This window comes from Schistocerca piceifrons, chromosome 2, assembly GCF_021461385.2.
Source record: "Schistocerca piceifrons isolate TAMUIC-IGC-003096 chromosome 2, iqSchPice1.1, whole genome shotgun sequence".
NCBI lineage: Eukaryota > Metazoa > Arthropoda > Insecta > Orthoptera > Acrididae > Schistocerca > Schistocerca piceifrons.
Genome location: NC_060139.1, coordinates 299149907 through 299175811, shown reverse-complemented (window position 1 = coordinate 299175811; position 25905 = coordinate 299149907). Strand labels below are relative to the sequence as shown.

At 44.4% G+C, this 25905-nt stretch overlaps 1 protein-coding gene across 1 annotated transcript in view; it reads right to left on the bottom strand.

Moving 5' to 3' along the window:
• Positions 1–627: 627 nt before the first annotated feature.
• The window catches only part of LOC124775337 (sodium-independent sulfate anion transporter-like), a 102896-nt gene continuing 77618 nt past the window's right edge, over positions 628–25905 (bottom strand). The window contains exon 11 of the mRNA XM_047250169.1: positions 628–755. Within this exon, the coding sequence (XP_047106125.1) occupies positions 628–755 (128 nt within the window). The remainder of the gene's footprint in view (positions 756–25905) is intronic.

Sequence of the window (25905 nt, the reverse complement as noted above, 5' to 3'; positions counted from 1 at the left end):
AGCTCCATACAGTTGGTCAAGAAATTATTTCTCTGACCGTATGGTGAACCAAACTTCCTCTAGGCTGCGGACACAATTTCTGCAAGATTTCGATGTCCTCTAATCAAATTCTTCCTTCTACTCATCGAGAAATACTAAGTAATAAAAATTGTACCGTATTTGGGATGGAATCCACGGAGAACACTTTCTCCTTCATAATTCCTTGAAGAGGGTGAGGTAACGTTCAGAACTGTTTACTCCATTGTACCACCGGTACACCAGCATCCACTAACTCCTGAATTCGTCAACCATCCTCTTCCCGCACCATGTTTGAATTAGACCTACTACCTGGTACTGAAGTTGTTGATGACATATTTTTTTATGTCAACTTCATTTGTGCAGTCAGTGCCTGAAGCTCTTCCAGCTTGTCATTGCTTACCCTGTCATCAGTTAGGAACGTTGAATCAGGAAATAGATTTAAATAATGCGCTACCCTTACCCGTAACCTCTTCAGCTGAGACCTGGAGAGCACGTCGCCTTCCAATAACTTAATAAATGATTAAGTTTCGATTAAATACTAACGTATTGTAGCAGTTGCGCAATTTATGTCCTGCTGTTGCCCTGATGCTAATTACACCGACTCTCCCATTACTGGAGAAGATGCTGGGTCATCTTAGGCACTGTACCTGCAGGGCCTTGTCCACCAGCAGCAACTACATTCGTTAACTCGTCCTTCTGCAGCCACTTCACACCTGTCACATCTTTAAAAGCCATTCCTGCAACAGCAGAGGGCACAAGGACGCACATATCACACACCTATCTTTCGCACCGCTAATAAGCCCTCGCAACACACAACCATACTCTGCTACCAATTGTGGCACAATGAACAAAGGAAGTGGAAAGTGGCTGGAGGTTACGCGGGTGAAAAATTGAAGGTTTTAAACACATTTATCAACAACAGAATTCAACAAATATGAGTACAGCAATAAACGTAAAACAAAAAGAAATTCATCAGCCCCAAAACCAAAATAAACATTAACGTAATATCAGGATAATAAGTCAAATGGTAAAATTCCTGCTCTTTAGAATAATTTTAGCTCTACCGTAACAAGCAGAATATAAACCAATAGTTAACCAAACCTCTAATAACTGGACCAGCTAGAGTAAATAACAAGAAAAATAAGATAGCCAAGGTTCTAGTTCAAGACACAACATCTCAAAATTAAATAAAACAGAGCTGACACACAATGCCCCAAAACTAATACAAATAAAACTAATGAACAAGAGAAATAGAAAATAGATAATTAAGGCATACTGAATCAGGCTACATAGTGCTGGCCACAGTACAAAATAAATTACACCAGTAACTCAACCAAGTCCAAAGATCTTGATGGTAAAACAGTTAAGCACAATTGACAATAACAGAACGTGCACCCTTGGGATTTAATGCACACAGGAGCTTCTCCCGCCAAAACATACTTCGGATAGCAACATTAGGCCTTGCAGAGTTCCTGCTGTTACGTAAGGGGAAAAAATAACGCAGCCTAAGCCGAAACACGGTCAGGCATCTGCACAATTGAAACTTTCCACTGAGCACAATCGCCACAGTACTCTCCTTGTGGATTGCTGTCCAAGAGCACATAGCACAGCTAATATCTGTTTTAGGTCTCGTCAGAACGAACTACCTTGGAGCCAAGACACAAGGCACCGTCCGCTCACCTTGAACAAGAGCTGATACCCAATGTTGATAATAAGTCGCTGCTAGGCCAGGCCTAGACACCATCAAGCTGCTCCAACTTCTAGCAACGCGAACTTGCTGCACCTTCTTGTCCAGCTGACTCTCGTATTAGTTGCTCCTTGTTGTTGTGCTTCCTCGCTGGCTCTTCCAGCCCCCATACACACAGGGCCTCTATCACCAGCTGCCAGCAGAACTGCGCCAGCCAGTTCCCTGAACTAGCTGCTCCAGGACGTAAACAAGACAGCCTCGTGCGTCATCCCTGGCACGGGACACAAAGTCTCATCCTGCCCACAGCCCCGGTGCTGGGTCCGAGTTATTGCTGTTTTCTTATCCTTCACCAGGCTGCTCTCTGCTGTCACTCAAGTCCATTTATCGCCTTTCCATAGCCCTGCAGTCGGCAGTTTTGTAGTTTTGCGTGCAATCCATTACAGTAAAAATACATCGACAGCAGTGGCGCCAACTGACCGAGTGGGCCAGGACTTAAATTGTCCTGTGGGTCATTGACTCACGATACAGCTCTTGGTAATGACTTGTCAAGGTTTCTACTCCAGGAACAAAATAACTTAGTACCATTTATTATTCATCACTTGCCTCTATACTTTCCTCCTTAGTAAGCTATGCTGCTAATTTTGTAGTCGATATTAAACAAAGACAAAATGCAATCCTATGTTTCTGCAGGTTGCGGCTCATTTATTTTTACATGTATGGTTTCTGTTCTTACCGACGTGTCCAAACTAACATATCATTTTTCATCCTGCAGTCACTATGAATCAAGAAACAAAGTGCCGGCCGAAGTGGCCGTGCGGTTCTAGGCGATGCAGTCTGGAACCGCGAGACCGCTACGGTCGCAGGTTAGAATCCTGCCTCGGGCATGGATCTGTGTGATGTCCTTAGGTTAGTTAGGTTTAACTAGTTCTAAGTTCTAGTGGACTAATGACCTCAGAAGTTGAGTCCCATAGTGCTCAGAGCCATTTTTGAAGAAACAAAGGAACTGAAGACGTTAGCTGCCAGTGGACATTGATTTATACGAGACAAGTTGAAAATTTGTGCCAGACTATGATTAGAACCTGAGTCTCGTTCAAATGGCTCTGAGCACTATGCGACTCAACTTCTGAGGTCATCAGTCGCCTAGAACTTAGAACTAATTAAACCTAACTAACCTAAGGACATCACACACATCCATGCCCGAGGCAGGATTCGAACCTGCGACCGTAGCGGTCACGCGGTTCCAGACTGAAGCGCCTTTAACCGCACGGCCACACCGGCCGGCCCTGAGTCTCGTGCTCACTAGGCAGACGTGCTGACCACTACACCATCCGGACACAGTGGTCACCACATCAGCACGGCCTACTCTAGCACGACGCCCTTCAGAGCCAAATTCTCAACTTATACCACACACTACTGATGTAGTGCCCCTTATCTTTAGCCTCATTACGGGTGGCTACTTTCCGATTCCCGTCCGAAAGAACAAACACCACATCTATAGGTTAGGGCAAATAAAAGTGGCTCGGAGAACAGAGTTCCAGGCTACGAAGAAACAAAGCAGAAGAAAGGGACTACAGTACAAGCTGACTATAGTAGATGTTGAAAGTGACCAACATTTATCTCTTGGAACTTTTGGGCAATGATCAGCAAGTTGCTGAAGGCGGAATTGCTCCAATCTCATCCGAAATGTTCAGCCACAGTTCTTGAAGACTGTGATGGTTGTTGTGACACACTTTAGATTAGAGAGCTCTCCACATAAAGTAATCACACACTGACAGATCAGATGGCCAGCTAGGGCTGCGACCAGATAGACCTCCGCTAACAACTCTGTCAGGTGTTAACACTGGGTAAATGTGCTCCAAGATTCAGCCGGCAGTATGGGCAGTTGCCCTATCCTGTTATAAGTAACTGTAGGTCCTTTGCTCCTCGGTTAATGCTGCCAGTCGTATCCATGTGGCCGATCCTCTTTCATTTGCCCACCTGTATAATTAAAGCGATGACAGCCAATGAGCACTTGACTGCAGATGCACACAAAGCTCCAACTCTTACGGGAATCAGCGAGTGCTGCGAGTACTGTGGCTAAGGAACAGGGACACTAGGGACACTACAACAGTACTGTGCAGTGTAAGTTGAGAATTTGGGTCTGACAGGAGGCATTCTAGGTTAGCCCGGCGGCGGTGGTGACCATTGTGTCTCGATGGTGTAGTGGTTAGCGCCTCTGCCTAGTAAGCAGGAGACCTGGATTCAATTCCCAGTCCAGCACAAATTTTCAGCCTGCCCCATTGACATAAATAAGTGTTCACTGGCAGCTAATATCTTTAATTTTTTTGTCTCCATTTATTATTGATGATAAGCAGCCGTTTAATAGCAGTGAGCCTTAATAAACATGATATATCAGAAATAACAAACAATAAGAATGGTTGAATAGAGGGCTGTTTGACCGTAAATTGGAGAGCTCTGTTAGAGATAAAACAAAAATCTGGGGGTACCTGAGGTAACTGCCATAGGACCGTTAGTCTGTGGGTGTATGTCTGACGCCCGAGGACGACGGATGTATGCAGATCCTACAGGAAGGTCGGTGTATCAGGGAACTGTTCTGAAAAGCAGGAAGACCTGAATGTGATAACAGCTTGATACAGTTGCCCTCTAACCTAAGCATATCGTAACGGTTCTCTGTATTTTAACAGAACACTTTTTTCTCTCGGAAGTTGTCAAGTATAGTGCAATACTGTTGACAGATACAAGGATGGACAGTTTCGAGTCTTTTACGCAACAGGCAAAGGGATAGTGTAGTAAGTGTCAATAAGATCCTACAAGAGAGCTGCCACTGGCGGAAAATCTGAGAGGAAAATTCAGACAGAGACCTTTTCTTATATTTATCCATGAAATTCGTTAATAGTGGTGTAACTGAGATGTTATTATAATTTATTTTGACTACAAGTTTCGGCATTCCACTATGCTATCTTCAGGCCCCTGCATAATAAAAGAGTATAATTGTAGCGTATATCAGGATGTACTAAGCAAGCTGTACAGAAAGTGACGGGTAGTCATAAAAGCACTTAAAGCTACAAGATGAGAGTAGTGGCGTTAAAAGAAATGTCTGTGTACATCCAACACAGTAGAATAAAACATATGTACAGCCATATATGGTGGAAAAATTCACCATATACATATGATCTAAATTCTTAACATAGCAAAGTAGGATGAACGACAACTAATGATAGTATTTCTTTGTGAGGGCGGTCAAAGTGATGGAAGAGACACAAGAGTGGTGTTTAATGACAGAAACAGTGATAAGGTTGCCAGAGCTGGAAGCTCCCCACTGTAAGTGGCCAAGATAACCTATGTGATCAAAAGTATCCGGAAACCACCAAAAACATACGTTTTTCACATTCGGTGCATTGTGGTGCCACCTACTTCCAGGTACTCCATATCAGCGACCTCAGTAGTCATTAGACATCATGAGAGAGCAGAATGGGCCGCTCTGCGAAACTCACGGACTTCGAACGTGGTCAGTTGATTGGATGTCACTTCTGTCATACTTTTGTACGTGAGATTTCCACACTCCTAAACATCCCTAGGTCCACTGCTTCCGATGTGATAATGAAGTGGAAACGTGAAGGGACATGTACAGCACAAAATCGTACAGGCCGACCTCATCTGTTGACTGACAGACGCCGCCGACAGTTGAAGAGGGTCGTAATGTGTAATACACAGACATCTATCCAGACCATCACACAGGAATTCCAAACTGCATCAGGATCCACTGCAAGTACTATGACAGATGGGCAGCTGCTCATAAGCCACACATCACGCAGGTAAATGCCAAACGACGCCTCGCTTGGTGAAACATTGGACGACTGAATAGTGGAAAAACGTTGTGTGTAGTGACGAATCACGGTACACAATGTGGCGATCCGATGACAGGGTGTACGTATGGTGAATTCCCCGTGAACGTCATCTGCCAGCATGTGTAGTGCCAACAGTAAAATTCGGAGGCGGTGGTGTTATGGTGTAGTAGTGTTTTTCATGGAGGGGGTGGCACTCCTTGATGTTTTTCGTGGCACTATCACAGCACAGGCCTCCATTGATGTTTTAAGCACCTTTTTGCTTCCCACTGTTGAAGATCAATTGGGGGATGGCGATTGCATCTTTCAACGCAATTGGGCACCTGTTCATAAAGCACGGCATGTGGCGGAGAGGTTACACGGCAATAACATCCCTGTAATGGACTGACCTGCACAGAGTCCTGACCTGAATCCTATAGAACACCTTAGGCATGTTTTGGAACGCCAACTTCATGTTAGGCCTCACCGAACGACATCGATACCTCTCCTCAGTGTAGCACTCCATGAAGAATGGGCTGCCACTCCCCAAGAAACCTTCCAGCACCTGACTGAACGTACGCCTGCGAGAGTGGAAGCTGTCTTCAAGGCTAAGGGTGGGCCAAGACCATATTGAATTCCAGCATTACCGATGGAGGGCGCCACGAACTTGTAAGTCATTTTCAGCAAGGTGTGCGGATACTTTTGATCACATAGTGTAGCTGTCCTCGCAGCTCGCAGTAGTAGCCAGCAAAAGTTTTTGCCGTGATCCTGTGAGGAAGCGGTTTCATTTGGTCCCATCCGGCGCTACCATCGCGGACGAACATCCTTTGTAGTTTTGAGGTTGCATTCAAAAATACGGACTAATTCAGCTCGAACTCTTAATCTGGAAGGATTAGATGCGTACTAGTCTCGACAGTAAAGATGGCTGCCATTTACTGCACCACGCAACGGAAGGGACTGCCACCATCTTGTAGCTTCAAAAACGTGCTGGTAGGACTTTTAATTAATTGACCTTAACGCTGTAGCGATGGCACAGAATTGCATTTATATAAGCTACCTTGTCTGCTGAAAAAAACATTATTCGGAACAGATATTCGATCTTGGGAGTTATTATCACTTTAAGTCATTGCAAATTACTGACTCTGCCACCACTGTAGACTTTCTTCTGAAGAAATTGGCGGAGAATAACATCAGAGCAAGTAGGGAGCTGCATGGCATCATATCGCCGAAGTGAGTGCTATTGATATGCTGTTGTAAGTAAGAGAGTTTATCGACTACATAAAACTGTGAACAGATAATTTCAAACAATAGACTCAACTGCCTTAATTACCTTTTGTTAATTAACGCTGAAACAATTGTAACTAGTTTTTGGAACACAGGTACTTATTCACTAATTTTTTCTCATTATTACCTCAGTAGTAAAATTAGTAAGGCACTTTATTTTTCACTCTTTATTCTTCATAATATTCATATATATGTTGGCCTCGGCTCCTTCCCCGAAGCTGAGAGTCGCCTTTCAGCGTTACCGGCCTTCACCTCTCAGGTTAATATGTAGGAGCGGTGTGAATGTAGCAAGTTTTGCTTTATGACGACTCAGTTTTATCCGTTATGGCCAAATTGAAAGGAAGGGTGCGAGGGGCCTTGGAGAATGAGAATTATGTTGATTGTGGCACCGACTACTCCCAGGAGCATAGAGTTCTCTATACGGGCCTTTTATGACCACAAGTGTTTCAGGAACGAGGAGCGTCAGCTGACTACGTAGATGTTCAGTTCCATCGTTAATGCTTTTTTTTTTTTTTATTTTCGTCGCGCAGATGTTACATTAATGAATCTGAGTCAATACCGGAACCAAGATTCCGATAACCTAAAAATTGTTGCGGCCTTAATAAAAAGACAGTTTTTGTAACACTTAGCTCTTGATGCACTAGGGGGGTACACTTTAAATATCTTAACGTTAATAAAAGTAATATGGGCATAAACATATGAAAATATGATGTTGTGTCCCCCCTGGTTTCGTGGACGAGAAATGTTTAAAGTGCAACGTAAGAATTACTCTCTTAAAAAGGCAATTTTTTCTTAAATGGAGAGTGAATGGTGTGAAAAAAATCTCTTCTCAAGTATTGAAATAACAGCAGTATTTATGGGAAGGCCAAACGCCCAGAATGAAACAGTCACTTCCTGTAGGAGAATAAATAAACATTAATATGGTCTAAGGGCGAAGGCCTTTAGGAAGAAAACAAACACTGTGGAAATGTCACTCACTAATAAACGAAAATGCACAATCCTAGCCAAAGTACAAGTCCCGACGCACCGCCCAAATTTGGAGTTTTGTACACTTAGACTCAAAACGAGTTAAGGTCCCAGAAGGACAGTCCAGTTTCAAAGTTTCAGTATGAGAAAACACTGTCAAATGGTTCAAATGGCTCTGAGCACTATGGGACTTAACTTCTAAGGTCATCAGCCCCCTAGAACTTAGAACTACTTAAACCTAACGAACCTAACGACAGCACACACATCCATGCCCGAGGCAGAATTCGAACCTGCGACCGTAGCGGTCGCGCGGTTCCAGACTGTAGCGCCTAGAACCGCTCGGCCACCCAATCCGGCAAAACACTGTCAAGTCCAGTGTAGAAACTAAGACAAGAAATCCTACAAGTTCAATAACTGATCACTGGCACAAAATAGGGCGTCGTCGTTACGGTGGTTCTAAAGTGAGTTCCTGATTGAAGGAATGGAACTGTATTCAGCATCTGGTCCAGGACGCCCAGTCTGAGTGCTCTACTCATAGTGGGTCGAGCGCCGGTTTAAATACAGCCTGGGCGACAGAACACTGTAGGCACTACTTTCAGTCACGTGACCCGTGAAGGAGAATAGGTCTCTGGGGATAGCGACCTCTATCGGCACCTGGGATGCCATCTGGTGGCCGGGCGGATCGTGGCCAAGTTGCTTCTGTTTGTGGGAAGGCTGGCTCCTATACGTCATGTGACCACTTCCCTCTGATGTAATGTTGGTTGCTGGGTCGGTAGGCACACGGCCTACCTACAACACACCCAACGTTGTCTGAATGCACAGTCACCTATCAGTCTTCCTGTTTGGTCACAACTGCCAAATAGTGAGTAGCATACTTCTGTAATAATTTACATGCAATGACCACGAAAACTCCTGTTGTCTGAAAAGTAGGAGTCAAAAAGGATTCACTGACAGAGTCCCAAGGAAGTGCAATTAAGTGTAGTAACTGTTGTTTGGGCATCAAACCTAGGGCAGGTTTCATGCAGTTCCTGTTACTTGCCAGCTATACTCTTCATTCGATACCACATCAGTCGTGTATACTTAATGTTAATGTTGTTAACACTTTCCGTCAGTAGACCATCAACAAACAACATGCGAGGCAGCCGTGTGAACAGAGAGCTACATGAGGTAGGGGCTACCGTGGGTGTACACAATCCTTGCTTTGGTGAGAACTTCGTCATGCAGGCACCGAAACCAGAATGCCAGAGTCAGGAATTGTGCGACACATTAATCAGCCTACGTCGAGTGTGTCTTGTTGGTATGTGGCTGTTTTGTAATACATGTAGATGCTCTTCACATATGCATGTAAAGGAACTATCACTGGGAATAATGCTTATCTGAATAGTTTGAACCTGTCTTCTTGGTTGTATATCTCAAGTAAATGGCGTCACAACAGAACTAACTATCTGATAAGGTTATGTACCCAAAATTTTAAAAAAAAGTTAAGTCGTAAGGGATAAATGGCTGGGAGATCCTGAAGCGCAGGTTCAGCATTCTAATGGAAATGGTTTTCCCTTTGCTTCGCTCTCTCAAGCACCTTCCCTTCACGAAGTATGAGAGTTGTGTGTGTAAGTGTATGTGACTGTAATGGCGTGTGTTGTGTAGTGTCATTTTCGTATGGGAGATGATGAGAAAAGGAAGAGGGTGAAACCTGGTGCCGGCATATAGCCCACTCCTCTCGAAGAGCCGGGGACGGCCCAGCTTAACGTCCCCAGTTGGCTGACGTATCACCATCAACATACCCGCATGCACTCATTTCACGAGGAGAGGTTTGGAATTTAATCCAGTACTTTGACGCAGAGATTCGTTGTCAGGGACTTTATGCTACCAATCCCCGTGTTTCCTCCGCCACAGAGGAAAAGGGTACGACTTTCAACAACAGGTGGGTATCTGGATGCTCGCCCATCCAAGTATTGGCCACGGCCGACGGTGCTTAACTTCGTTGGCCTGATGGGAACCGGTGTATCCACCTCAGCACGGCCACTGACCATGTCTAATATTTACGAAGAAGAAAGATGTGTCAACCGCATACTTAGGCGCAGATGTGGCTCCTTAATGTATAAAACATTCCTATAGCTCAGTAATGAAACTTTTCGACGGTCTGTAATCAATTATTAGAGCAAACGCTGAGTGCATCATCGAGAAGATTGTCTTTCTATGCAAAGCAACCAGCTGTCTCAGTAGTTACAGCACTAGACGTTGATACAGAGGACCGAGTCTTAAGTCCCTACCTAGATATCCAAATGTAAGTTTAACATAGTTTCCTTAAACCGAATAATGCAATGGTATGGCCGATTTACACTCCGATATTTACATAATTTACTTTTCTGTGCATCTCTAAAACCTTAACGCTGAACTGATCTTAAACATGTGAATGATCTTGGATGTAAATCACTTTGCCATGAACCTTGATTGCACTTACTTGTATGTTATTATGTACGTGGCTTTCTCAGACTCTAGTATAACAATGTTTTGAATGTATTATGTACACTGGATTTGGCCTGTTAAAACCATATACTTGGTCGTACACCCGTATCAGCAATCTTGCACTTGATGTCCAGATTGTCAAATCGTGAAAACTACAAATTGTTATAATAAAATACAGCCTTGCAGGAAAAGGACTCCATTTAATAAAAGGGGAAGAATTCATAATGAACAAACCAAGCGTCATTAACCTGAATTAAGTTAATCGGCCTGTGGGAGGAGAACGTTAATATCGGCACACTGAGACTATTTTTTAGAGTCAATATAAAGAAATCGCTACAGTTCCACAGACATTGTCTAAAATCAGGAAGCCCCCCAGGGGGCTCACGGTCCTTTCGTGAGTACGTGAGTGGCGAGCACGGAGCCCCGAGCTTTCTCTTCCCCTCCTTTCCTCTCCTTGCTCCTTCGCCTCCGCCCTCCCCTCTCCCTCGCTTGGTTGTTTATGTTGGCCCTGCTATCCTCTTGATTATGTTGGCTTTGCGATTTGGTTTTGTTGAGTAATTTCCTCTTTCTTTTGGCATCGTCTGGCCCCCTCTAGGGTCTGACCTCCATTAATAAATTTCTATTCCGTAGTGTGAGCCATTTGGGGAAGAGCACCTTACCTGGTGTCTTTGGCGTGTGCCCTCCTAGTTCCTTCCATCTTTTCCTTCATGTCGTTGTCTGATGCTAGGCTACATAGCCAGTAAGGTAGCCAGCCTGTGTGATGGGGTCGCTATGTACCCTTTTGGTTGAGCCCCATGGAAACACAGGGATCACACTTCTGATACCTGAGCTGTGACCTCCTCATGTAAGCCTAGGAGTGGTTGCTTGTCATCCTGGAGCATCAGAACTCCTGGCAATGGCCGCTGTGCCTGACAGCCCTTACTGTGGCTGGGTGGCGCCCGTGGGGAGAGCCCCTGATTGGGGTGGGTGGTATCAGGGCGGACGCTATGCAAATGAAATGCACATGGGTCCAGAACTCTGGCCGTTATTCTACAGCCATCTCTTTGAATGGAACTGATTCTTTTAGTGCTGCTTCTTCTGGCCCGCTGGCCGGAGTGGCCGTGCGGTTCTAGGCGCTACAGTCTGGAACCGCGTGACCGCTACGGCCGCAGGTTCGAATCCTGCCTTGGGCATGGATGTGTGTGATGTGCTTAGTTTAGTTAGGTTTAAGTAGTTCCAAGTTCTAGGGGACTGATGACCTCAGATGTTGAGTCCCATAGTGCTCAGAGCCATTTGAACCATTTTTTTTCTTCTGGCCCTTTGGCCTTCCCTTCCATGGCTACCCCGTGGGAGGAGGGTCTGGCTCGACGGCTAGAGGCAAAACGTTTCCCCCTCTGTCTGGTTTGCACCAGGAGTGATAGGAATGCTTTCACAATACCAGACCTATATTTTTTGTGGAACGCATTGAAGACAAGTTTGGAGAAGTGGACTCTCTGAGTAAGATGCGGTCGGGTTCGCTGTTGATCAAAACTGCTTCAGCTGCCCAGTCTGCTGCTGTTCGTGCCTGTGACCATCTAGGCACAATTTTTTGTGTCCATTACCCCCCACTAGTCTTTGAATATTGTTCAATGTGTAATTTTTCTCAGGGACCTCATCCTTCAAACTGCTGAGGAACTTAAGGACAATCTAGGACGGTGGGGTATTCACTTTGTTCGACCTGTGTGGTGGGGTCGATATGTACCCTTTTGGTTGAGCCCCATGGAAACACAGGGATCACACTTCTGATTCCTGAGCTGTGACCTCCTCATGTAAGCCTAGGAGTGGTTGCTTGTCATCCTGGAGCATCAGAACTCCTGGCAATGGCCTCTGTGCCAGACAGCCATTGCTGTGGCTGGGTGGCGCCCATGGGGAGAGCCCCTGATTGGAGAGGGTGGTATCAGGACGGACGCTATGCAAATGAAATGCACATGGGTCCAGAACTCTGGCCGTTATTCTACAGCCATCTCTTTGAATGGGATTCTTTTAGTGCTGCTTCTTCTGGCCCTTTGGCCTTCCCTTCCATGGCTACCCTGTGGGAGGAGGGTCAGGCTCGACGGCTAGGGGAAAAACCTTTCCCCACTATCTGGTTTGCACCAGGACTGATAGGGATGCTTTCACAATACCAGACCTATATTTTTTGTGGAACACATTGAAGACAAATTTGGAGAAGTGGACTCTCTGAGTAAGATGCGGCCAGGTTTGTTGTTGATCAAAACTGCTTCAGTTGCCCAGTCTGCGGCTGTTCGTGCCTGGGACCATCTAGGCACAATTTTTGTGTCCGTAACCCCCCACCAGTCTTTAAATATTGTTCAATGTGTAATTTTTCACAGGGACCTCATCCTTCAAACTGCTGAGGAACTTAAGGACAATCTAGGACGGTGGGGTCTTCACCTTGTTTGGCATGTTCAGAAGGGCCTGAAGGACAATCACCTTGATACTGGTACCTTTATCCTGGCCTTTGAAATGGATACCCTCCCTGAGAAGGTCAAGATTATGGTTTATCCAACCACATATATTTTAAGTGTTTGCGTTTTGGAAACATGTCTTCCCACTGTTCACAGACCCCTCTTTGTGATGACTGTGGATGTTCACTCCATGAGGGGAGTTCCTGTGTTCTCCCTCCTGTGTGCGCTAATTGTCATGGCAATCATTCTCCACATTCATCGGATTGCCCGGCTTATAAAAACGAAAAGAAGGTACAGGAATATAAGTCCCTTGATCGTCTAAACGACACTGAGGCTCGTAAGAAGTATGTACGTCTTCATCCTGTGTCAATGACTTCTAGCTATGCTTTAGTTACATCTTCACCCCTTCCTCCTCCTTCCTTACCCCAGTCCCGAGCCCCTCTCCCCCCCCCCCCACCCCTGTGGTTACCACACCCTCCCCTCCGGGCGCCGCTCCCCCACCCCAGCCGCAGAAGTGTCCCACTTCTTCGGCATCTGCCGGTCAAGGGCGCCCCTCCCGGGACCCCTTTCCTGGCACCTTCCAGGCCAAAGGTCTGCTGCCACACGACGACTGCGAGAACCATGGTCTGTGGGCCTCCAGGTCGCCCGCTCTCTATCTGCTCCAGATCTTGCTGCAGCTGGCTCCCTTTTGCAGCGCAGCCCTCCTCGATCTCAAACAGAAAAGAAGAAGAAACATAAGTCCCAGGACAAGGAGCATCTGGTGTCGCCAGAGGTCCCGTCTCCACCTTCGCAACCTGACTCTGACCTGCTGATCATGGATGTTACCCCCATCTTATCAGTGACGGATGGTGACGTGGTGGCATGACTGGCTTTAGCCTGTTCATCCCCATTTGAATCATCGTTCTGTGGTTATCCAATGGAATTGAAATGGATATTACTGTCGCCTTCCGGAGTTGTGTAGATTGGGGAAGGAATGTGATCTATATGAGTTTGACCGAGGGCGGGTTTTGATGGCCTGGGGGCTCGGCATGAGATTCTGGAAACTGAACGACTTTTGGGTGTGTTCGAAGAGTGCTGTGGTGAGTGTCTTCAGCACGTGCGAAACCAAGGTGAAACTACTTCTAGACTTCGTGCGGTTGGGCAGACCATGCTTCATTACAGACGTCGGACGTCGTAGGCTGGACAGACTGGTAAAAAAGGTCGGGTGGCGAACTGTGGCGGAACTAACATCACACGTTAACGCTGGGCAGAGATAACAAGTGTGTCTGAACACACAGTGCACCGAACACTCCTAACGATGGGCCTCCACAGCCGACGATCCTTACATGTGCCAATGTTAGATCAACACACCGGCAAATACGACAGAAATGGGCACATGACCAGCAGCACTGGACATTGTCGCAGAGGCAGAGCGTTGTGTGGTCTGATGAATCATCATACCTTCTTCATCATGCCAGTGGGAAGGCGCGAATCAATCGTTTTCCAGGCGTAGGACGCAGATAAGTTGGCGAAGGCTCCATTATGCTCTTGGGAACATTCACGTGGTCATCCATGGGTCCAGTGGAGCTCGTGTAAGCCACTATAGCGGCCAGGAACTATAGTACACTGGTTGCAGACCTTGAACACCCCTTCATGATGATCATGTTTCCCGGCAGTGGCATTTTTCAACAAGATAATGTGCCGTGTCACAAGGCCAGGAGTGTGATGGAGTGGTTCGGGAAACGCAGTGTCGAGTTCCAAGTGATGTGCTGGCCCTTAAACTCACCATATCTGAACCTGGTCGAACACATCTGGGATGTGATTGAGCGTGGGATTCCCTCCCAGGAATTTATGGTGATCAGGTGACTTGTGTTTGCACACGTGGTGCCAGCTCCATCCAGCGACCTACCAAGGCTCCCATACTACGTCGCGTGTCAAAGGTGGACATACTGGTTATTAGGAATTAATAAGTTCGGTGGCATGATGAACAGGACGAGGTGAGTACAGGATTACAAATACAAAATCAAATAGGGATACGGCAGGATTAGGTCTGATAATGAATAAGAAATCGGGAATACAAGTACCTTACAGCGAACAGGATAGTGAACATAATATTTTAGCCAAAGCAGACACAAGGCCAACACCTGCTACAGTAGTGGAAATTTATATGCCAACTAGGTCGGAAGATGATGGAGAAACTTAAAGAATGTAAGATGAAATAAAATAAGTTATTCAAGTAGTTAAGAGAGAGGAAAATTTATAGTGACGACGGACTGGAATTCGAAAGTAGGTAAAAGAAGAGAATGGAAAATAGTAAGTGAATATAGACTAGAGGAAAGCGATGAAAGATGAAGCGGTCTGGTAGAATTTTGCACAGAAGATAATTAAATCATAGCTAACACTTCAGTGAAGAAACATAAAATAAGGGTGTAAACGTGGAAGAGACATGGAGACACTGGAATTTTTCAGATTCACTATAAAATGGTTAATTAGATATTCCGAAACCAGATTTTAAGTTTTAAGACATTTCCAGGGGCTCTCGCCACAATTCATTGGTTGCAAACTGCAGATTAAAACCGTATAAATTGCGAAAAGGTAGGGAATTTAGGAGATGAGACCTGGATACAGAAAAATTAAAGGGGCCTTTGGAGCTCAGACGGAAAACCAGTATTAAGCAAGGAAAAGAGAGGTACAACGTAGAAGTAGCGTATAGAGGGGCTATACGAGGTAAATGAACTTGAAGGTACTATTATAGAAAGGGAAGAGGACATGGAGAAGAGTGTGACAGAGGACTGAAAGACCTAAGCCGAAAAAATGACCCGGCAGTAGACGACATTCCGTCACAACTACTGACCGCCTTCCGACAGCCGGCCATGACCAAACATTCCCATCTGTCACGGAAGATGTACGAGACAGGCAAATTACCCTCATGCCTGAAAAAGACTTTAATATAAGAACGAAGTCTTTCGCGATGGCACTGTTGTATGATACATTCTCGGACTTCTTGCCACGTCAATTCAGGGTAAAACCTCGAGCTTTCGACGATTTCCACCAACGTCATCATCAGGAGCAACTTACTATCAGACTCGTTGCTGTGGTGGTTCTATATAACCCAAAGGCGTCTGATCTAGTTGCGCCACCACTCCCGCCGTACCGTAAACATAGCGACGAATGTCTATGGCTCGTTTCTACATTAAGAGCTCACTTCCATGCACCCCTAAGATCATATCCGCCTTCACGGTTGAAGGTTTTCTCACACATTCTTATCTCTACAGCCTCTTTAATTATAGGGTCTCCCCATGTGAAAGCCTGGGACAAAACTTTTGTTTCGTCAAACAGTATTTCATGTTTGTTTGTGTGGTTCTGCTCAGCAACTGCTGACTTCTTCAACTCATGATTTTCAATATGCCGTGCAGAACATTAAAAATGGTGCTGGAAATAGCTAGGATTGTATCTATTATCTTGTCACCTGCGTTTACTACAAGATGACGAATTTAGTTTTTAAATTTTTCTTGTATCCTTTTATCTTGCTCTACAGCAAGGTTTTGCACTTCTCCAGCAAACTGCTCCTGTTGTTTCCTGTGCAGTTTTAATTTTCACGACATGCCAACACAAAGTATGCACAGTCGCAGGCAAATCTTTGTAAGATTTCTTTAGTTCGGTAAATTCCGTCCTAATATCCTGAAAGTCAAGTGCTAAGTGGTTATAATTCTCCTTCAAATCTGTTCATAGCTGTGCGGTCACCTTGATCTGTAATGCAGATACCGCACATTCAAAGTTTGCTTCCAGTTACTTAATCAGGAAACGATCCGGGTAGCGTGTCAGCGGTGTACCGCGTGAGCAGTCTGCAGCAAGAATCATTCGACCAAATAACATCACTTCTCTTGCTCCAAAGTCCATATTTTATGCTTCGGCACCACATTTTCCCATTACGAACATTTGCTCCCCCTGCAGTTTCCTGATTCTGGAGATCCTTTCGTGTTGTTTTGGTGCTGACACGGTTCATGGCTGCGATATCCAGTTCTGCAGTGACTTTTGCAGCTGTCGTGCTCCTATTTTTCGTTAGAATCCTCTTCAGTGACCGCCTGTCACGATAACTCAACATACGCTTCCGTCTCCTTGTGGTTTAGTAAATTATGTTTTTCTGCTTTCTCTGTATGCGGCATAAATTTTCGATGCGGTGCCTCTTGAAACAGCAAACACATCGAATACCATGTTTACGGAAGCATCCTCCATAAGAGCACCATGAATGTGGCCACGATCGAATTGCACTCACAATTACACAGAACACAGTGCAGGTAAGGAATGACTTCATTGCTCATATGACGTGTTTCGAAATTTATCCATTATTAGATACCCAGGAGCGATTACTGCACGTAGATATGGGGTTTCACATATAATTTGAAAGTGCTCCTAGCTGTCTGATAATGGATAAATTCCGGAACGTGTCATATGAGCAATAAAGTGATTCCTTGCCTGATATTTGACTTTTACGATAGCGATCCAGTCAGCCTGGATGGAAAACTGCTGACTGTTTTAACTTCAAGTTTGACGTCGGATAACAAATGACAAAAGAAACATTTTTTTCATTTGATATAATTATAAATTAATAGTTTTCCGCCAGATTTCATGATTCCAGGCCAACGGGATGTACCTTACACGTTTTCCTGAGTGAGTTTTCGTGTATTAAAATATGTGACATAAATGGCGGTATTTTTTGATTGCACTGACTTAAAAGTATCAATTTTCTACACCGCCAAGGGACTATAGACCTCAGTATGTGACAAAAATTTCAACTTGATACGTCTAATCGTTCTTGAGAAAAAGGGTTTTTAATAACGGGACAGACAGACGGACGACAATGCAATCCATTAAGGGTTCCGTTTTTACCGATTGACGCACTGAACCCTAAAAAAGGAACTGAGGACTAATAAACGAAAAGTTAATTGTGTTATCACACTGCAAAAACGTACAGAACCCTCAACTCGCTCATTTTAAATTTATTTCCTGTAAGCATTCATGGGGATACGGAAATCAACTGCAGCTGCTTCTAAACAACGCGGTCCATTTCCCATAGGAGAACTTCGCGACAGAGTGCCATTCGTAATACTGATTGAAATTTGTTGAGCAAATCGCTCGTGTGTGGAGTGTCGAAGCGAGCGACGGATTACAGGCGATACCACATGCTACGGACCGCTGAAATCCGTCGCTCGTGTGAGGGGCTCTTTAGACAGCAGACAGCCTGACACCAGATACAGCGCTTTTTCTCGAAATGACAATCGGTCGCCGACAGAATTACAACTTCCCTCAGAATTCAGATGAAACTGCTTAGCTAAATTCGCTAAAATATGAAACTGGGACAATAGACTCTTCTACAAATGGACGAATTTTGCTGTATCAAAACTGGAATAGATAAAGTAGGAAAATGCAAAAATAAAAAAATATCATGAGGCAGGACGGTTAGCTTCAAAAAGAAACCGCTCATAACATCGTAAAAAATGAACCACATTGCCAGAAAGAAAGACTCATGAAAAGCTGTGTTTGGAGTATAGCTCTGAATAGTTCTGAAACATGGACAATGTGGACGAGAGAAATGAAACGATTGGAAGCCTTCGAAATATGATATTTCAGGGGACTGTAGATAACACGGATTCATCGAGTGAGGAATGAAAAAGTGTTTCGAAAAGTCAACGAAACAAATTGCCTAATAACGAAGACAATCAAAAGGAGAGGTGGAACGGTTGGTCACGTATCACAACATCCATTTCTGTCATTTCTGAAAACTTTAGTTGAAAGGGCGCTGGAAGGAAACGACAAAAAGGGCAGACTTCGGTATGTGTACTTTGTACATAAAGCAGATCATTGATGATGTAGACGCACCAGTTTTACTGAAATGAGAAGAACAACTAACAAGTGGCAGAATCGAAAACTGCATCACACCAAGCTTAGGTCTGGCGACGGAAACAACGAAATTTATGTCTTTATTACAACTTTAAATTTATTATTTTTTATCAAATATTGCAATAATGTGCGACAGCAATTATATGTTACACTATTTAGCTTCATAAATCGAAATTGTGAGTAATTGCCCTAATCCTTTAGCTTGCTTGGCATGGAAATAATGATACCTGAGATCGAAGTAGATATGTTTTCAATAGTTGATATTAGTTTTACTGAAAACGCATGTTTTCCGAGCTGCAGAACAGTAGCTTAGAGGCGGATGTTTTAGTCGACAGAATGCGCGTTTGCCTAGTATTGATCTCAGTTGTAGTTAAGACAGCGCCGATATAATTGGATGACGTAATTCATTAGCTATGGCTGTAGCAGGTCTTTTGGAATTCCTTTCGCAACTTGTGCAGTTGTTAATTATCGTAGTTTGCAATACACAAGGACCTAGCTAATGGAATGTGATACTCAGCGCCATGTTTATGTTTGCTGCAACTACTACACGCAAGTCTTAGCTAAGACGGTATAATTACAAACTGCATTTATACAACCTGACTAACGAATGACTTGTATTTGATATATTTTTCCTCTAGAATGATCTCCCACAGATCGGTGCTGCCGTTTCGTGACAGAGAGCCGTTTTATGGTTATGCTACAGTTTTCCAGCCGAATAAACGCCCAGAGACTTGCATTCTTTCCGTAAATGAATTACGTAACTTATGGCCATTAAAACCAGAAAGTATATAAAGTGGCGAAATATTGCTTAATGTGCTCATACAGTGTAGCAGGAACCAACATAGCTGATTTGTAGGCATACAATGTGCAATATTTAGTACACAGCGCTGCCACCTCAGGGCAACATTGGCTGTGACCCGGCTGGAAATCGAGCCAACTGATGGTTGGATCACAGGTACGAGTAAGTCGTTCCAAATCTTTTGAACTCGATGCTATAATTCATCAATACCGGTCCGGATACCCGTTCGTGTTAAAGCGCTGCTTCCGGAACGGGGAGAGGTGCCGACCCAGGATCGAGTGCATTTGGTGGATTAACGACGACGATCAGTGTACTTGCCAGCCTGGATGTGGCTTTTAGGGGGTTTTCTACACTACCCGAGGTGAATTCTGGGCTGGTGCCTATGTTCCGCCTCGGTTATACATTTTGCAGACATTTAGATAACCTTCGGTCCCTTTGAAATGAATAACGCTACACGTAGACTCCTGGGGTACATATATTGCGACCCGTGAGGTGCCCGGGGTGGCAATAGGAACGGCATTCGTCTGTTCCTTGAAATTAACCACACCAAATCCGTTAGAACCATGCCAACTCTGCGCTGATGGGGGACAAAGGCACAAGAAAAAGAAGAGAATGTTACAGTTCAGAAATGGTACTGACTGACGTGCAAGTCCCTGGGCAGCCCGCGAGCAAATGTTTTCATTGGGTGAGAGATCTGGAAAACGTCTTGGTCAGGAAAACATGGAGGTTGACTAGGACAGCATGTGCAACATGAGGTCTTGTGATATCTTATTGAAAGGTAACATCACAGAGACCTCAAAGATAGGGCGTATTCCCAGGCTACATCACGTACTGTGCAAATTACCATCCACACGACACACGAACCAGAGGTGACTGTGTTGTCTACCTTATGGCAAGGGAAATCACGGCAGTGGTCATCGTGCTGACACCCTACAGTTGTCCGACCAGTCCATGTGCATAAATGTCTTGCTGTAAGAACCCAATTCCGTATCTCAAGCTTCGTGACATCATTGTATGAGCGTGTATGGCAAAGAGAACAGCACAAAAGTCATGGGATAGCAATATGCTCATATACATATTGTAGAAGTGTCACGTGGACAAGGTATAAAAGGAGCTGTCAAATGTATTCGGGTGATTCGCGTGAAAAGGTTTCCAACGTGATTATGGCCACACGACGGGAATTAAACAGACTTTGAACGCCCAATGATGGTTGGAGCTAGACGTATGGGACATTCCATTTCGGAAATCGTTAGGGAATTCAATGTTCCGAGATTCACAGTGTCAAGAGTATACCGAGAATACCGAATTATAGACATTACCTCTCACCACGGACGACGCAGCGGCTGACGGCCTTCTGCTAACGACCGAGAGCAGCGGCGTCTGCGTAAAGTTGTCAGTGCTAGCAGACAAGCAAATAACAGAAGAAATAAATGTGGGCGTACGACAAACGTATCCATTAGCAAAGAGCTGCGAAATTTGAAGTTAATGGGCCACATCAGCAGACGAGAGATGCGGGTGTCTTTGCTGACGGCACGTCATCGCATGCAGCGCCTCTCCTGGGCTCGTGACGCTAGACAACTGTAAAACCGTGCCCTGGTCTGATGAGCCACGATTTCAGTTGGTAAGAGCTGATGGTACATTTCGAGTACGAAGACCCGACGAAGCCATGGATCCAAGTTATCAGCAAGGTCCTGTTGCAAGCTGGTGGTGGCTCCGTAATGGTGTGGCCTGTTCTCAGGTCCAACTGTAACGATCATTGAGTGGAAGTGATTACGTTCAGCTACTTGGAGACTATTTCCAGCCAATCATGGACTTCGTGTTCCCAGACAACGATGTAAGTTTTTGATTGACAATGCACCACGTCACGGGGCCACAACGTTCTGGACTAGTCGAGCGAATGGGACATGTCCATCGAACGTTTATGAGACGTAATGGACACGTCAGTTCGTGCGCAAAATCCTGCACTGGCAACACTTCCGCTATTATGGACGGCTATAGAGGCAGCATGGCTCAATATTTCTGCGACCTGTTGAGTCCATGCTGCGTTATTGTTAGATTATATTACTGCATTACGTCATGTTACATTCTGAAATCAGAACAGTATTCCTAAATAATAATTTACATTTTTTTCCTCGGTTTCTGTAACAGCTTTCGAAAACGTTCTTCTTATTACTCATTACTTGTGAGGACAAATTACTTGTGACTGGCTTTGAAATTGGTAAATTTTAGGTAAGGGGGGGGGGGTTGTGCATTATACGTAGTTCATTTTTAACTCCTTTTTGTGGTATCCACGCAGCCATGCGCCCAGGAAAGAGTACTCGAAAATAGACACTACGTCATTGTTTACTAAACCTACAACTGTTCCAATAAACGTAGCTCCTTCTTGTGGGTAGTGCACATCTGACCTAAGAAGAAAGGTCCTAGAGTTATCCATCTGATAATGAGCGTCTAGGAATCATCACCCAAGATTTCAAAATTGTCGAAGCCTTCCACTCGGTTTCAGACAAGACAGCCACTATAAGTTCTGGGAACGTAGTTGCAAAACGCTAACTCTGCTTCTACACCAAACGTGTCTTCGCTGACTAAGTCAGTAGGCTGTAAGAATCGAGGATGACCTCTGAACCGAGGCAGCAGGTGTCGTTCGTGGCGACAAGAGTGACGATTTCCATACAGGTGCGCCTACTGCACTCAGTTGCGTGGATCCTGCCCTTCCTTTCCGGCAAGTCAACCCACTTAAAACTGGAGATATCATTGGCCAGCAAATCCATCCTCTACTCTTGTCCGAACTTTTCAGGAAGATCGACCTCACTGACAACAGACGAGGTGCTCTGTGCTGGCTCAGATGTACCTTTAACAATGGGCAGTATAATCTGTCGATAAACAGAAGAGACAACAGAAGAATCCCCTCTTCTACGCACAAGTTGTTTCACAATGGTACATCGACCCTCCTTCAGTATGCCTTTTAAATGAGTGACTACACATTTGCCAGACACACCAGAGTATGTTCCTTCTCCACTACATGTTTTAACAATATGTGGAACACTAATATAATTAACACAAGAAACTCACAAAAAAAGAAAATCTATGTATACCACCGCAGGCTATGTTGCAAGATGACAAACTCAGCCTTAGTTACCCTGTACGGTATGTAGTGTGTTGTTCCTCAACAGGCCACAGTAATGTATACAGAATGATTCCCTGATATTGTTAACAGACTTTCAGGGACGATGAAGAGGGGAAACTATATCAATCTGAGGTAGGGGTTCATGGTCTCAAAATGATCAAGTCGAAAGTTGTAAGCGAAAATCGTTTTTCTACCTCTGACAGAGGAATACATGTGCTTAGGATTATCTACATGCATGGAAAATGACGACAGAATTCAACATGGTGGCACCCACGCCACCTTTTACCCATCACGCGGCAAGCCCGTCCTCCTTATCTATCATGTGACACCCACCCTTCCTTCGCCCCTGCCCTCTCCATTCAATCACAGCTTAGTGTTAAAATGAGGCAGTCAAGCAGGATGTAGTTTAAATAAACAAATTAATTAAATAAAATTACAAAAATCCAACGAGCCCAGTTGTGCTTTATACCCATTCCCAGTCTCCCTCTCCAGCCAGTCTCAGTCAAGTATTAAAATTATGTGTAAGAATGTAGTCAAGTTGAAATTAGGTAGCCTTCACTTTAAAATCGAAGATATGTGTAATTTCGATAAAAGTCAAAGAAATTTTTGTACACATACAGATCTTTGTATTTCATCGGCATCATATTAAAATGAGGCGTAAAAAATTTGCCAACTTTCATTATTTCCTTGGAAGTCAAAGCTCGTATTAGCGTACATGTACATACCTCTCTATTCAACCTGCGTAATTTTGAAATGATGCATAAGAATGGTGGTAAATTACTTTCTTTCCGTGAATGTCAATGAACGTTGTCTCTGAATTGCTTGAGGGCGCGCGCGCTCCCGCACACATGCCCACGCACACACGCACATACGTACCTCTCTATTTCATACGTCAAATCCCTTGTACACGCTGTCTTTCTTACAAAGAAAACGAGTAATTGTGTGTATAAAGCTTTATTTCCTTTCTTTTTCTTCATAAAAGCAGACACGCACGCACGCACACACACAAACACACACACACACACACACACACACACACACACACACACACACATTGCGTAACGTTCGACCTCTGTATTTCATCTCTCTCTTGTTTTCATACTTAATTTTTATGTCAGCGGCTCCACGCTAGGGTATTAACTTTATTTTGCAGTACAAAACGTTTGCTATGCTCTATTGATAATGGTAAACAGGCTGTGACACAGTAAAAACCGCTGTCTTTAAACTGGACTGGCTTATGTGGCCGAGCGGTTCTAGGCGCTTCAGTCTGGAACCGCGCGACCGCTACGGCCGCAGGTTCGAATCCTGCCTCGGACATGGATGTGTGTGCTGTCTTTAGGTTGGTTACGTTTAAGTAGTTCTAAGTTCTAGGGGACTGATGACCTCAGATGATAAGTCCCATAGTGCTCAAAGCCATTTGAACCACTTGAATTTGAACTGGATATTTTCCCGAAATTGTATGCGTCAGAGTCGTTCTGAGAACTGTGTACGATTTACTAGCATTTGCTGAGAGGTCTCAGCTACTACTGGGGGTGTCAGCTACTAGAGGTGTCAGCTATTGGGTCTTAATACGTAAACAGTGAACGGTTAAACGGCTCCGTACTTTGTTAGGTTATATGCTGATATACTATCGACAGGAGCGACATAGTGTTTTTAAGCCATAACTGAAGAAGTAACGAAATCATACGGATGTGGTAGTGTTCCCTAGGAATATCTATCGAACGAGATCAGTGTAATGTGCATGACGGCAACACTGAAATAGAATTTTTACGTGAGCTTTTTATAACGTTGTTTGTTGCGCTAAGAGATAAGCTGTAAAATTACGTTGGTAACAGATAATGATGAAAATCGAAATACGAGGCAAGTTCATAAAATAAGTGTAGTAGACTTTAATACGATTTTAGACAAAGAGTTTTTGTAAAAAACTACACGATGTTTTCGACACACTTGTTGAGCATTTCTATACATAACCGCCATCCTATTCAGAGCGTGTGGTGAGCCTTGGCACGAGCTACTTTGTGTCTCCTCGAAGAACTCTCACGAAAGCTCATTCCCCACTTCAGAACCTCTTTTTCCATCCGCTCATCGGCTGAAAACTTAATTCCACTTATCTGTGTCTTCATGGAGGTGAAAAGATGATAATTTGCAGGCTACAAATCAGGGAAATACGGGGAGGGGTTCAAATATCCCAAGCAAATGGGTCGAAGAGTGCCTTGGTGCCTAAGGCTGCGTGAGGTCGGGCGTTGTCGTACGGCAAGCACACTCTTCTCTTCAGCATTCCCCTCCGCTTGTTTTGAATGCATATTTTGAGTTTTTTTACCATCTCACAATATCGTCGTGCATTGATGGTCTCCCAATGAGGCAGAAATTCGACCAAAATTATGCCTTTTCGGTTCCAAACAATGATCCTATGACCTTTTTTGCCCGAAGTTGTGGTTTTCAAATTTTTGACTATGGGGAATTGGTATGATGCCACTATGACGATTGTCTTTTTGTCTCGGGCGTTTATTGAAACACCCACGTTTCATACACAGTCACAACAGAACTCAGAAAATCGTCACCTTCCAGTTCAAGTAGCTCAAGAAATTCTCGGGAGTCACTGACCCGATTTTTCTTGTGCTGCTCTGCGAGTTACGTTGGACCCAGCTCGCGTACTGTTTCCGGTATCCCAGCGTTTCTGTGAGGGTTTCGCATAAGAGTTCTGGACAGATATAGAAGGATAACAGAAATTTCACCCACTATCAATCGATGGTGTTCACGAGCAGTTTTATCGATTTTTGCACCAACTCACCACTCAAAATGGAAGGTTTACTACCCCCCTGTTCGTCTTGAATATTTGTTCTGCCTGCACTAAACTCCCGACATTAATTAAAGACACTCGTTCTGTTCATAACACTTTCGCCGTATACCGTTTTGATTCGCGAAAAATCTTCTGTAGTTGTTATTCCCTGAGCGAGTAGGAAGCGGATCATAGCGTGTGGCTCACACTTGGCGGGATTTCTTACTGACATCTTTCGTGCAACTGGACACTACAACATGGATGTACGTATTACCGTGTCGCTGCAACGCTCGCTCTGGTCAGGGGATCCCCTCTACCACTCAATGTTGCCAACCCTCAGAAAATAATGCCCACAGCGTGTTATGGTCACAGTACACTTACGTTCTGAAAAAGCCTCATACGTCAAAGATAATTTCCATACATAAATACCACAAAGATATAATTATTGTTATCAAAGTAATAAGAGGAGCTTTATGTGTTAGCGAATATTTGGATAAAGGATACTCTAAGATTTCACGAAATTCCACTATAAATCTACATAAACGGATCCTAAGGTGTTTTGAGGAACTCTGAACAGCTACGTGAAGCTTAAAACGATAAATACCAAGCACATGGGTCAAGAAACATCTCTAGAGTAACTGCCTACTTGTAGAAT